This window comes from Schistocerca serialis, chromosome 2 (genome assembly GCF_023864345.2).
Source record: "Schistocerca serialis cubense isolate TAMUIC-IGC-003099 chromosome 2, iqSchSeri2.2, whole genome shotgun sequence".
Taxonomy (NCBI): Eukaryota; Metazoa; Arthropoda; class Insecta; order Orthoptera; family Acrididae; genus Schistocerca; species Schistocerca serialis.
Window position 1 is genome coordinate 273,510,647 of NC_064639.1, and position 15,782 is coordinate 273,526,428.

At 44.8% G+C, this 15,782-nt stretch overlaps 1 protein-coding gene across 6 annotated transcripts in view; it reads left to right on the forward strand.

The window, feature by feature from the left end:
• LOC126457029 (Ig-like and fibronectin type-III domain-containing protein 1) overlaps window positions 1–15,782 on the forward strand; it is a 1,179,953-nt gene that overhangs the window by 1,031,037 nt on the left and 133,134 nt on the right. For all 6 annotated transcript variants that reach the window (XM_050093007.1, XM_050093006.1, XM_050093012.1 and 3 more), the window contains 2 exons: window positions 6,715–6,825; window positions 13,897–14,160. In XM_050093007.1, coding sequence (XP_049948964.1) covers window positions 6,715–6,825; window positions 13,897–14,160 — 375 coding nt within the window. The remainder of the gene's footprint in view (window positions 1–6,714; window positions 6,826–13,896; window positions 14,161–15,782) is intronic.

Below are 15,782 nucleotides of genomic sequence, written 5' to 3' on the forward strand. Positions count from 1 at the left end.
TTCCAAAGATCAAAACATATTTCAGGTATTAGGCCGTTACACTCCAAGCAATAAATTCGTTAACACACCAAATCCGACAAACATGACAGAGGTAGCTACTAACGTACGGTAGATTGATAGGGAGATTACCTAACAACCTGAACCGCAGGTTGCTCTAACCCGCCCCTACTCCACAAGGCAAAAACTGACCACCCAATTTATAAAAAACCACCTTCCCGCGGGTGGGCAAACGGAGAAGAATGGTGGGAAGACCCCAAAGCAAAACGGCTGGCGCCCTCACCAAGAAAACAAGTTGAATTTAACAAGAGTAAATCAGACAACGTATCACCAACCACTTCTAATAAACTGCGATTTCTCGAGAAGACCTGGCGCAGCACCCCCAAATCGCTCTCCCGAACCGTCCGCTGCCAGCCGCTTCAACAGACGCAGGAAGGCGCGCCGATCTCCCGTCTCACGGCGTAGCGGCTCGCACCGGCCAGACTGATGTCGTGGGTTGACTCCTGTAGCTCTCGTGTCGACCGCGAAGTCACTATCCCTCACTATACGCCGCGGCCCACTGGACTCACTTGGCGACCTCACATGCGCCGACGCTTAAGACGGACAAGTCATCTTGTGTCTCAGTGCGCGACCGACCAACCGATCGATCCAACCGACAATGACCATTGCCTGAGCAAACTCGAGCAGACTGGCGGCCTAACCCGCAGACTCAGATGCAGGAACTAAGCGCCGACCGGGCGACCACTCACTGAGGTCTGTTACTGGCGGAGTGGAAAGACTCTCATTTTTCCGGCTTTAAAGGTTGATCCGAACGACAGACAGACAGCAACTGCCTAACAAATGCGGACGAGAGACAGACTGGCAAGCTGGGAACGAGAGACTGAGGCAGACTGACCCACTGGCGAGCTCATGCGCCCCTTAAATGCACGTGAACAGGCAACCTTTCCCAGAGGGAGACACCAAAGCTGCGATTGCCACAGCGGCGCCACCGCCAGAAACGGAGTGCGACTGCTTCACACTACACGCTGTGGCGCGCTCTTCAAAACAGCAGCTTTTACCACGGCTCTCACAGGAATGTACAGTAACAAGAAGACTGGGCTCCGAATGGCCACGAGGCACTCCCGAGAAGGAAGACCTTCATGATCGGCACATGGCTCTGGCCCATTGTATCTGCAGCAGCAGTTTGTGTAACAGTTGAGGCTGGAGTGACACAACGAACAGTTGCATTCTGTTACTTTAACGACAGCACCAGGCCAGGCGTCCAGCGTGGATTCCAATGACGCCAAACCATCGTCATTTGCGACTTCAGTGGTGTCAAGCGAGAGCTCATTGGAGTGTAGGGTGACGGTTTGGTGTGTTTTCTGATGAAAGCTGGTTCTGCCTCGGGGCCAGAAGGAGGCCAGTTGAGAGCCTGCAACCGACCTACCCCTGGGGTTATGACTTGGAGTGCGATTTCATGTAACAGAAGAAGCACTCTCGTGGTCTTCCCACGTACCCTGACTGCAAATCTGTACGTCGGTCTGCTGATTCTGCCTGTTGTGCTTCCATTCATGATCAGCGATCCAGGGGGTGTTTTCCAACAGGATAACACTTACTCACATAACGCTGTTGTAACCCGACATGTTCTACAGAGTTTCGACATGTTGCCCTGGTCTGTTGGATCACCGATATCTGTCCAATCGACCACATATGGGACATCATCGGACGACAAATCCAGCGTCACCCGCAAACAGCATAAACCGTCCTGTAGTGATCAAGCAAGTGCAACAGGCATGGAACTCCATTGCACAAACTGACACCCGGCACCTGTACAACATAATGCATTTACGGTTGCATGCTTGAATTCAACATTCTGCCGATTACACTGGTTATTGGTTCAAATGGCTCTGAGCACTATGGAACTCAACTGCTGTGGTCACAAGTCCCCTAGAACTTAGAACTACTTAAACTAACTAACCTAAGGACATCACACACATCCATGCCCGAGGCAGGATTCGAACCTGCGACCGTAGCGGTCGTGCGGTTCCAGCCTGTAGCGCCTTTAACCGCTCGGCCACTCCGGCCGGCACTCCGGTTATTAACGTACTATCATTTCACATTTGCAATGGCTCATCTCGCGCTTACTGTAAAAGAGTTCGTGTCGGAAAGGGGGGGATATAATTGTTACATCCCACTTCTGATACCAAATGTAAAAGAGTATGTGCCGGGAAGGGGGATATAATTGTTACATCCCACTTCTGACACCAATTGTAAAAGAATTTGTGGTTTGGGATGGGGAGAGAAACTTCTGACACCAATGTTAATGTATAAAATGGCAGGGAAGGGGGAAGAAGGTTGTTAAATACGCCTCGTGGCGGCAGTGTGCAGGAGGTCGAGCGGTCAGGATTAGAGAGTGGGCATTCAGGGCTGTCGTTGAATGACAAAACAGAAAATTAAGTACCATAAAGAGGATATATTTCAATATACGGAGTACAAAGGGCACGCCTAGGGTCGGAAGTTACCAGGTTTAGGCCAGTCTAGGAGGTCGAACAATTAAATGAAATGGGCAAAGGAAGGGAAGCGGTTCATGTTAACTTACGTTGGTGGCCGGTCGGGAAAAGCAGAGCCAGAGGATCTGCCTTCCAAAAAGACGTCTGTTCTGCCCGAGGTCTGGGTTACAAAAGAGAGAAGCAACTGTGTACGTCACCGCAGAAGACTCCAGCGTCCACACACGTGATCGCTATCCCGTGCACGCTATTGGCTAAAACCAATGGCGTGAATTCGCTAGCAGTTTCAGCAGAGGTCTCAGGGCGTCTACTGTCAGCAGCTTTAACTGGACAGAACTGCTTCTGTTTTGAAAGGCAAGCGACTTCTATCCCGTAGACACGGCGTGAATTACTCTGGGAGAAAACTTGTAAAGATTCCACTGGGCCTTTGAAATAAATTTTTTAAACTTATTCCCTAAAATATTCCTTGACTGGGTGCCATCCTGTACATTACGTTAACCTGTGATCTTGCAATGTAAATCACTTAAATATCTTACCTAGACAAACGTATTCCCGAAATTTCATTACCCTACATTAATTATTTTTTGGTGTTGCATTTTTTCCGTCAGTGTATTTTACTTTCTTCTTAGTGCAATGATAAACGTAAAATAACACGATGCAGCCGTTAACAGAGTACCTATGAAATCGTCACTGCGAAATATGGCATGCTGTGTTGGAAATACAACCCGTCTCCAGTCCCGCGGAGAATAATAATTCGGAGTCCTTGGACATGTCTTGAGAGAAATTTCATGTAGTTTACCATCTCAGTGTTATCGTTTCATTTGTTTCCAGTCCCCAAGCACTTTGTCAGTGAAGAAGATACGTACGAGACCCTTCGTGCATCACGATATTAACGCATGCACTTAATTACCTGCGGCTTGTTTATTTCTTTTCCATATCTTGGTGCAGTGTGAAACGCATTGCCCTGTGACCCTTTGATACGGCATGGGAAACTGTAAGAGGGGGCACGTTATTGACTTCATTGGGATCGTACAGCGCGGAAGAAGGATGAAGAAAAAGTAACTGTCGGCTGTATTAACGTTACTAGAAATCGTGATGTGCAGAAGATTGTACGCGATAAAATGGTTAAACACAACAGAAACCTGAAGAGACGATCCCGAAGTCAGCTACCCTGTGCGAAGGCTTTGTCATTGCAAATTTAAGAGCTTAGCCAATGCAGCTATTGAATAGTTTATTTAACTTGTAACCGCCAGCAATATAACGTAAATAAATGAAAGAAGCACTCGCATATATCGCCGCATTTATATTCCCGTTGTGTCTTCCATCCAGTAAAATTTCAGACTCAGTGCTCTGGCGTTCGCGGTGTTTATAAATGTCATGATAATGATGATGTACTTCTTTCACCTTGGTTTTGTTGTATACAATCGCAGTTTCTCTGAACACTGGACACCCCGTCTGACTTGTTGATTCCTCTCCTGGAGGTATTCGGCACGTACATCTGCCTCTAATTATACAGGCTGTCACACGTAACATGGACAGTGCACACCATTAACTGTTTATACATTTATACGCGTACCAGATTTCGGATTAAGGGATTAAGGTTTTAACGATAAGTAGTATTTTGCCATGTCGTTATTTTCCTTGCCTTTTACATGTACCGAGATTATGAAGCAGCTATTTTCCTTCTTCTTTCATTTTTACTGGAAAAGTAAACTAGCCTCCTAGAGCTTTTGAAGTAAACAGTGCAATAACATAACGCGTATTATGTTCTCGGTGTTTATAAGCATGACTAAGGAATAACTTATTACATTTAAAAAATACTATTTTCATCGGATGTATAAAAAATACGAATATTACGCATGCAATAAAATATTCGCCTCTTTAGTAGAAAACCTTGTTTGGATATCACGAAATGTAAAGTATGTCCAGGAAATGTGTACTGCTTCCAACAGCAGAAGGCAGTCATGTTTCCTAACGTGCGCTCTCAATTTACATTCAGTGTGATTTCGACTCGATACTCGAAAACGATTTATGTCTTCTTGAATACCTTATAGTGTGCCGTTAGCTACAGTAAACAAGAAATTCGTGTGGAAACTAAATTGATCTATATTCCTTCGGTACCATAAAAAACTGAAAATTGAGGAGTTCTTGGAGAAGCTCGCTTAGCTTCATTGAGCGAACCGTTTGAGTCAGACGCATACCCTCATTATGAGGAAACATGATCAACAATTAAGAGCAGTTAATACAAAAGGAAATTCTACCATAATTCCTTTCTTCCACTGGTTAGTGACCCAGTTACTGCAGTGTTTGACAGATCGGGTAGTCACTTGTCTATTTTCGTGTCGATACAGACTTAGAAACGTAAAGTTAAGTTTCACAGTGTGATAACATTGTGATCTCCCTGGAACATTTGGAAATATGGTATACAGTGTCGTATACGAATTGTGGGCTCACGATATGCTATGATGACCACCCTCCGAATATTTGAGAACACTACGTAGTTACGTGCTATGAAGTAAAAGAGCAGAATTTGAATGAAACCTGTAACGAAAAAGAGAGAGGCTTGATTTTCCTTCGACGACATGCAATAGAAGTCGGTGCTACAAATGGAACATTCACACACTTATTTATGTATTTATTTATCATAGTCCACTATCTCGATGACGATAATGGACATTTACATAAAGAATAACGTTTATGTGTGATTTAGTGATAATCTATTTCGTTTTCTTTTTCTCTATTCCGAACACTTAGCTGAGTCCACAGTACCTATAATACTATTTTTCCTTATTTTTATTTCTTTCTGTTACTGGCGCTCTAATATTTAGATAGCTACTTGTACGCTACACTCTATATTTTGCTTGACATCTTTTCCACTCTCATTCGGATATTATTTACCTGTGACAGCAAAAGAGTCACATGTTTTAGTTATTTCAAACCCTTTCAACTACTGCTATGAGTACCGTTACAACAGCATATACACTGAAGAGGCAAAGAAACTGGTACACCAGCCTAATATCGTGTACGGCTTCCGCGAGCTCGCAGAAGAGACGCAACACGATGTGGCATAGACTCGATTAAAGTCTGAAGTAGTGCTGGAGGGAATTGACACCATGAATCCTGCAGGGCTGTCCATAAAATTTGATGATTTACCGAATTCCTGATATTCATGTTAAATGGACGTACGGGAATATCCAAACTTCATTGCTACCTCGGACATGCTGTGTCCCAACGCTCATGCGCCGACTATAACACTACGTTCAAACTCACATCTCGATAACATGCCATTGTAGCAGCAGTAACCGATCTAACAACTGCGCCAGACACTTGTTGTCTAATATAGGAGTTGCCTACCGCAACTTCCTGTTTACATATCTCTTATTAATTTTTGAATACGAATGCCTACACCAGTTTCTTTAACGCTTCAGTGTATTACTACTACAATAATAAACAATACAACTAATACAGGATTAATAGTCGCTGTTACTACGACCACCTTATCTATTTCTCAACGGCAACTACTACTACTGAAAATTAGGCGAACAGTATTAATACTAGCACTTCTAGTATGATTACTTATTAGAATGTTAGGGTTACTGATCTTAGGGAACAGTTAAAGACCTCATTGTCTAGTGTCCAGCTTTACTGTTTCTCTCTTTACTTCTCTTCGCTGCTTCACTGTAGTTTGAGATGGACACACACACACACATACGCTACTTTTACTACTACTACTACTACTACTACTACTATCAGACAGTATCTGGTTTCTCCGTATGTTCCTCACTATGTTGAGTCCAGCAATATTTCGCGGCCTCCAGACACCATGGCGTTGGTTCGGAACGCATGTCTTATCTTTCACTGATACTTGTCGTTCTTGTACGATACGCTTGTGGCCACCTCCCCTCATTCTTCCGTTACTAGGCCAACCGATCATAGAGCTATCGGGCACCGTCTACAGGCCTTACTCGGCTCTGCTGTAGTGTCTGTTCCCTATAGTTACACCTTGCTTTCTCTGAGACAGCGTTAAGAAGAAGATTTAAGGTATCAAAAACGTCTTTCGTCTGATTACTTTATAAAAACATTAAAGCCTACCGTTTTGTGTGTGTGTGTGTGTGTGTGTGTGTGTGTGTGTGTGTGTGTAGCGTGGGCTTTGATGCAAGTCTACGAACAAACAATATGCTTGACAATCTCTGTGAACACATCAATGCCAACTACTTTATTCTCATTGCAGGTGGCGACGTTTGGGTACTGGTGATCCGGAACGCTATGCCTTCGGACTCCGGCATCTACGTGTGTGAAGTCAACAGCAACCCCATCGTTCGCTCCTTCCACAAGCTTAGCGGTAAGTAACACGCCTCTCGGTCGGCTCTAATTGCAATTTTTTCGGAACAGCACTCGATGTTAATGATCCCTCCCCCCTCTCTCTCTCTCTCTCTCCCTTTCTCTTTCTGTGTGAGCGTATACATAGCATCCACTTAAGTACACTTAGAGTTGTTAACGACCAGAAAGCAGTCCACAATCGTCAATCCCACTGGGTTTCTATAGATTTAGCTGCATTTAGCGACTTCGCCAAGAGTCTTTAAGAACTTTTAAGGTTACATTCATCTAAATTCATCCAGGCAATGCATACTATCCTAAAAGATCCACACCTACCGTTCTGAATGTGTGCTTGGACAGATTCAAATTACCATCTGTGTTCCTTCTGATTCAAGCGCTGTGTAGTTTCGACAAACCGCTTGAAATGGACGACGAGGTACGGTAAATATTTTTACGAAGCTTCTTCCAGTACCTCGCTAATGACATTATTGACGCAACGTAAAATTTTCGTCAAATTAAGTTCATCTAATTTAAAATCGTGCGATTGTACACAAACTGCCATTCGCCATACACCATAAGGTGGTTTACGGAATATAGATCTATTTGTAGATGTAGATGTTGTGGGCCTCTGCTCTTTTCATTCAGATCACTGAGCGAAACAGGAGTAAGCTAAGAGGAGGTTCCTAATTTGGAATATTTGGGAAGCTATTACCAATTCCGGCACTTTGCTCGGAACCGATAGGGTGTACCCATTTTTATTTTGTTACTGGAACTGTGCATGACTAAAAACCTTTAACCCGTGTGCGTTTGTAATTTTACCGTAATTTCTGAAAAATGGTGCGGTGTAATGGAGCTATCGTTACTGCAACACTGCATCCAGAGGAAAATTCCCTGCACGTGGGTTGCGAGGGAAGCATACACGAAGGTGACGAAAGTCATGGAATAGCGATATGCATATATACAGATGACGGAAGTATTGCGTACACAAGGTGTAAAAGGGCAGTGCTCTGGTGGAGCTGTCATTTGTACTCAGATGATTCATGTGAAGAGAACTCCAACGTTATCACGCCGGAATGACGGGAGTTTGAAGGCGGTGTGGTACTTGGAGCTAGACGCACGGGAGATACCATTTCGGAAATCGTTATAGAATTCAGTATTCTGAGATACACAGTGTCAAGAGTGTGATGAGAATACCAATTTGAAGCATTACCACGGACAATGCAGTGGCCGGCGGCCTTCACTTGACGACCGAGTGCAGCGGCGTTTGCGTAGAATTGTCAGTGCTCAAAGACAAGCAACACTGCGTGAAACAACCGTAGAAATCAATATGGGACGTACGATCGAAGTATCGATTACTACAGTACGGTGAAAGTTAGCGTTAACGGGCTATGGCAGTAGACGACCGACGCGAGTGCCTTTGCTAACAGCACGACATCGCCTGCAGCGCCTCTCCTGGGCTGGCCTAGTTAGATAAGTCCCGGTTTCACTTCGTAAGAGCTGATCTTAGGGTTCGATTGTGGCACATACCCCACGAAGCCATGGACCCAAGTTGTGAACAAGGCACTTTGAAAGCTGGTGGTGGCGCCATAATGGTGTGGGCTATGTTTTCATGGAGTGGACTGGGTGCTTTGGTCCAACTGAACCGGTCATTGACTGGAAATGGTCTGTTCGGTTACTTGGATACCATTTTCCCACGAAGCCATGAAGTTGTGAACAAGGCACTTTGAAGGCTGGTGGTGGCTGGTCTATGTTTTCATGGAATGGACTGGGTCCTTTGGTCCAACTGAACCGGTCATTGACTGGAAATGGTCTGTTCGGTTACTTGGATACCATTTTCCCACGAAGCCGTGAAGTTGTGAACAAGGCACTTTGAAGGCTGGTGGAGGCTGGTCTATGTTTTCATGGAATGGACTGGGTCCTTTGGTCCAACTGAACCGGTCATTGACTGGAAATGGTCTGTTCGGTTACTTGGATACAATTTTCCCACGAAGCCGTGAAGTTGTGAACAAGGCACTTTGAAGGCTGGTGGTGGCTGGTCTATGTTTTCATGGAATGGACTGGGTCCTTTGGTCCAACTGAACCGGTCATTGACTGGAAATGGTCTGTTCGGTTACTTGGATACCATTTTCCCACGAAGCCGTGAAGTTGTGAACAAGGCACTTTGAAGGCTGGTGGTGGCTGGTCTATGTTTTCATGGAATGGACTGGGTCCTTTGGTCCAACTGAACCGGTCATTGACTGGAAATGGTCACGTTCGGTTACTTGGAGACCATTTTATTCATGGACCTCATGTTAGCAAGAATGATGTCAACGGGCCACAATTGTTTGCGACTGTTTTGAAGAACATTCTGGACAATCTGAGTGAATGATTCGGCCACCCAGAGTGCCTGGCATGGATCCCATCGAACATTTATGGGACATAAGCGAGAGAGAGAGGCAGCATGGCTCGTTATTTCTGCGGGGGACTTCCAACTACTTCTTGAGTCCATGCCATGTCGAGTTGCTGCACTGCTCCGGGCAAACGGAGGTCCAACACAATATTAGGAGGTATCACATGACTTTCTTTACCTCAATGTATATGGCTAACGTGTCTCGCCGAAGTGATCTTACGACAGTCACACCAATGCGTACACCGTGACACCCTCAGTCTATCACTGCGACAAAAAAAATTACCCTCTCCAACAGCAGCAACGACAACTAAATTACGCCCGTATTAGCTGATTATTACGCGGCCGTAACTCAATTCCGCGTCAAGGAAAAGCCGCGTAGTGTCGCACCAACTTTATTCGTATAAATATTTAACAACCACCAGTGACTGGCTCTCGCGTTCCGGAGACCCTAATGAAATTCAGACCGAAGCGGGTAATCATCGGCCGTGGAAACTGGATATTTGTATGTAAATGAACGACCGGCGACTCTGCGAGCGTCCCATAATGAAATTTGGGGCCACGTTTCCGTGACGGGGCACCGCTTTTCATAAAAAGGTTTTTAGTGCGGTGTGCGTTGCCGGAGTTCTCGGCGGCATATCCGGTATTATGTAGCCGATTTTAATTACGAAAATTAATTTCCTTTTTTCCTATCGCGCTGCGCTGGATATTAAAGGGTGTTGCAGGGACAGCCCTGTCAATCACTCCTGATTGGTGATAACGATTTCTGCTCGTTATGTGGTACTTCTGGAATACACGAGCTCAACAAGAGAAATGGAAATGTCGTGTGGCTAGGGCCTCCCGTCGGGTAGACCGTTCGCCTGGTGCAGGTCTTTCGATTTGACGCCACTTCGGCGACTTGCATGTCGATGGGGATGAAATGATGATGATAAGGACAACACAACACCCAGCCCCTGAGCCGAGAAAATCTCCGACCCAGCCGGGAATCGAACCCGGGCCCTTAGGATTGACAGTCTGTCACGCTGACCACTCAGCTACCGGGGCGGACTCAACAAGAGAGCTAGCCTGGATCACGCGTGCAGTTCATTTTAACCGGGTAGTTATTAGTACGCCAGTACAACATGGCGTTTGCCCTCTTCGTTTTTACGGTCTCCAAAGCTGAAATTTAGATTCTGTTTGTTCGCCCTCCTGACGTGTACACCTATACAGTATACGGAAATTCCCGTTGCAAACTTCTACGACTTGTAGAGGGGAGTGAGTAGATAACATTCTGAGTTGGAAACCACGTCCGGAAACGTATCATTCCCGTGCGGCAACCATATGAAAACATGTTGGCAATGCGACCACTTTTACAACTAACCAATTACGCGTGACCCAGTATATCACTTATTTTACAGTTCCACTCACTAATTGCCAAAGAAATTGCTCGTGTACTCGTTGACAGGTTCTGTTCCACGTGATGCATTAGGACCTCCTCCAATTAGGGTATGCAGCGTTTCCTCGGAACACCACAGTTACCCTTGCTGACGGCGAAGATATACTTTCTCGAAGTCGTTGCGTAATTGTGGCGAAAAGACAATGAGCAGCTCTTTCATTACCCTGAGCTTTGCCATTCAGAAGGATCATGTCGGTGTATTCTACAAACGTCTACTCAGCCATGTTGCTGTAACACTCACATACAAGTGAATGAGGCTCGAACCAGGTCACAGAGGTGGAATAGACATCAAAAGACGCCAGCTAAATCGAAGTAAACACCCCCACCATGATTAGCCTGTTGCATACTTACCTAGCAAATAAGTTTTCAAATGGCCGTTTCCGAACATGGGTTCCTGTTCAAAATATTATGTACTCTCTCCCCTCTATAAGTCCAAGTTTGTAGCGGGAATTCCCGAACACCCTGTATATACATACTCCGCAAGCCACCGTATGGTGCATGGCGGAGGATACCTTATCACACGACTTAACTATTTCCTGTCCTATTCCACTTGCTAAGAGAGCGAGGGAAAAACGACTGTCTGTATGCTTCCGTAAGAGCACTAATTTCTCTTAACTTATCTTCGTGGCTCTTACACGAAATGTATGTTGGCGGCTGTAGGCTAGCACAGAATTTTATGGGCTTGGAATAGAGTTCATGATTATTTTAGTCATGTAAGATAAATTAAATAAGTTTACTATTTTAGTTATTATTTACTTTTTAATCAGCAAGCTGTCATCGTCAAGTTCCTTTCCTGACCTTTCAGTAATAATTTGCACATGCGCAACAGTATCCACACTTTCTTACGTCATTTACATTTAACTTGGAGCCTGGAAAGGAGATATATGTTTTATAAATCGTTATACTTATTAAAATTTCTTTCAGTTGTGAAGGACGTAGATACATTCATATTTTCACCTGTTTTCGTTAAACTCAATGCAATAATACGTTCTCTATTTTTGTAGGAGTGAATGACGGTGACTCTGCTCGTGCATGCAGCGTTGCGTTTGTTTTGTTCTGAATGGACGGAGCACTTTTCAAGCTCTTGCGGCTTCTTCTCTGGGCTTTTACACTGTCGACGCTCTAATTCCATACAATGCTGCGTCGCGGACTTGCTGATTCAGGAATTTCGTTCTCAGCTGCATTGCGATATTTAAACCCAGTAGAGTCCTTTGAAGAGCGCTGTCTTTGCGTTTGCCTATTAATTTCCGGTATTTCCCTTGATTCACTCAGCGTATGCTCTCCCGGCTTCTAGACAACAGAAGTTGACAGCTCTTCTACCGCTTTCCAATCTGTATATTTAGCTGCACGTCATTCTAATTCTCTTAATCATTTTCCTCTTAGCTTTCTTCTTAACCCCATTCTTTTCTAAGTGATGTACCCACTCCTTCTGGAGATAGACATGTTGCGTGTGATCTGCTCTCAGTCCTCATAGTACAGCCTCAACAAAAACAGCCATAGTTGTCTTTATACGTACGCTTTCAATCCTTCAGACAATGCTCTCAGAATCCTTATCGATTGTAATATATCGGGTGACCAAAAAGTCAGTATAAATTTGAAAACTGAATAAATCACGGAATAACGTAGATAGAGAGGTACAAATTGACACACATGCTTGGAATGACATGGGGTTTTATTAGAACCAAAAAATACAAAAGTTCAAAAAAATGTCCGACAGATGGCGCTTCATCTGATCAGAATAGCAATAATTAGCATAACAAAGTAAGACAAAGCAAAGATGATGTGCTTTACAGGAAATGCTCAATATGTCCACCATCATTCCTCAACAATAGCTGTAGTCGAGGAATAATGTTGTGAACAGCACTGTAAAGCATGTCCGGAGTTATGGTGAGGCATTGGCGTCGGATGTTGTCTTTCAGCATCCCTAGAGGTGTTGGTCGATCACGATACACTTGCGACTTCAGGTAACCCCAAAGCCAATAACCGCACGTACTGAGGTCTGGGGACCTGGGAGGCCAATCATTACGAAAGTGGCGGCTGAGCACAGGATCATCACCAAACGAAGCGCGCAAGAGATCTGTCACGCTTCTAGCAATATGGGGTGTTCTTTTGTTGTTGTTTTTTTTTTGTTCTAATAAAACCCCTAGTCATTCCAAGCATGTGTGTCAATTTTTACCTCTCTATCTACATTATTCCGTGGTTTATTAAGTTTTCAAATTTATACTGACTTTTTGATCACCCGGTATTTCTAAGTCTTCCAGCTTCTTCTTCTCCCGCTTTCCACCGTCGTTTAAGTTCAAAAAAATTCAAATGGCTCTGAGCACTATGGGACTTAACATCTATGGTCATCAGTCCCCTAGAACTTAGAACTACTTAAACCTAACTAACCTAAGGACATCACACAACACCCAGTCATCACGAGGCAGAGAAAAATCCCTGACCCCGCCGGGAATCGAACCCGGGAACCCGGGCGCGGGAAGCGAGAACGCTACCCGTTCAAGTTCGACTTTCATACAATGTCGCGTGCAAAGACTTGTTCCGGGTAATCAACGCTGCATAAAGCAAGAAAATTTAATGTGCTGTCCCGCTATTTAATTAATAGCATATGTGATAAATATATTGGCAGCATTGTAGTATGCTTGAGGGTGGCGCTGGCTGCGATTAGGAGACGGGGCAATTGCAGGTTAGTATTGGATGGAAGCATCACAGGATGGAGAAAAATGTGATGTATTCGCCACGTGGGGGAAACGGGGTGGAGCTGTCTAGTCAGTAAGTAAATGCTGGATTTGAATGGCCAGAAGGTCTTGATAATAACATTGAGATATAAGAGGCCTGATGTGTGGGGAGAATAGGTGGCTAGAGCATAAACTCGTCACATAACTAATTGTCGGTACGAATGATTGGCTTAGGAGAAGAGTCTGTTAAAGATGTGTTGGACTGGGACATGCAGAGTGTCGATATCGGAGGCTGCATATGTAGGTACAAACTTAGCAGTAAACTATGGTTTGGAAGAGATTGATGAGATAACAGACGTCTGGGAGATGTTCGAGTGTTCGAAGATGTGGAGGAAAATTGAAGAAATTAGTGTGTGGAAGTGGGTAGAGGGAGGACTGTACGGGCTGCAAGCAGAATTGTTTCTTTGTGCTGTCCATGTTGACGTTGAGACAGGGCCGACAACACATTAACGAGATGCACACACGTGAACCACAAGAAATACGTTTTCAGTGTGTTTGCAGACAGTAACGAGTAACACGCGTGGTATGGTGTTCCCGCAGTGCTGACACGGTCGCAGTCTGCGCTGGAGGGCAACGCTACGGCAACAGGTGTCCACGGTGGATCGTCGACGGGCCTGGGCGCGCCTGCCGAGCCATCTGGCGACGGCACGCGCAACCACAACTACACCGACTGCTGCGCCGCCAGCAACGTGTCAGCGGCGTGTTTCGGGTTCTGCAACATCCAGAGCATCCTCGACGGCAACACCGGCCAAGACCCCGAGCACTGCGAGGCAGACTTCCCTGCTATCGTGCGCTGCATGGCTGGTGAGTGACATAACGAATGCACTTCTCATTTCATTTCGTGACGAAATAAGAGAATATTATCCGCATTTAGAACTCCTTGCCCCATCCCACCTCATGTAAAGGTGTTTAAATAACAATAAAGGAAAAAAACCGTTTTTTGCCCGCCACTTTGTTCAGTATCATATGTGTCTTCTTTGTATTTTCACTGTCAAACCTGTGGCTGAAGAGCAGCGTAGTATGCTGCTGCCAGCCCACCTTATGTAAAGATGTTTAAATAACAATAAAGGAAAAAAAAACTTCTTGCCCCATATCTGGGACTGGGACACACTGTAACTCCACCCGAATTGCACTTACACATCAGTCTCTCAGACTACAATCCTGCTGCACACTATCCATTCTGTCACAACAGCCACACCTCTCCGACCGCATACCTAAAGCTAGTCTTTTCATCCTCAAGACATAACCACCATTCTTTTTAATGCTAATTTCAATCAGAACGTAGTTTCACACGTAAACAAGATCATCGACACATCCCCTTCCTGTCACGAAACTTGGAATACGTACACACCATTACACGGACACAAACTCATTGTTACTGTACATCTTATAATGTGACTGTCGCAGAGCAACACGCTCCAAGTTCTTAGACACGACTTCTCCACTTATTACCCTAAGTAAGGTACCCTCCTGTTTCTCAAAACCATCAACATCATCATCCTTGGTAACAGTTGTTTCCCAGAACTGTGAAAGACATCAAAGATGCTTCTATTCCTAATTTTTGTTTGTTGATAATTTTATACAGGGTGATCACAAACTGTCTGAAAAGCTTGCGAGGGTTTCAGAGATAATTGTATATGCTTGACATTCTTCAGGTACAGAGGCGATTTTGGCTCCTTAAGGTTTTGTAATTCCATTTTCATAAGAAACAGTTGCCAAGAGAAAATTCGATACTTTGCGCCGTGTCCGAGTTAATTAGCATTGAAGTTAACCAATCAGGCCGGTCTGCGCGCAAATTGTAGCGGTCCTCCAGAGACGGGTGTCGCCGAAAGCGTTCTTTGTTTGGTTGCCTAAAACCGAACAGGAGAGTGATCCAAAACTGGACATGGGACGGTAGTAAGGATCTAACCTGAGCCAAAGGCTGAGCAGTCTCGTGCGCTGCCATCTACACTACGAGAACAACTGACGCTAACACCCTTACAAGCTCTTCCGACTGTATAAAGAAAATGTTTATCTTTCTTAAACCTAAGAAATCTCCCAGTGGTACCACTGTCTGTCAGCCTATTGACCTTACCAAAATATTCAGCAGTATATATGAATCTGTCCTCGACAAAGGCATCCCCCAACACACCAAACCGCACTTTTCTCTCTTCATCTCAGAGTACGGCTTGAGTCGCCACTCCTCCTATCCCTGGGCATTGATAAAGCCTATCCTAGGTAACAAAAAGCAATATCCACTCCGGTTTTTCTCTTCCAGTAACAAATGTAGTCTTGCGTCCTATCATCGCTGCTTTCTCCCCTATGCACAGTTGACGTTCGAAAACCATTCTCATCCGAATACCTGTTCCAGTACACCGAAGACAATGCCTTCCGCGTCGTTTCACTCACACTTACCAAAGTCTGTGTCAACTAAACCTCAACAGCTT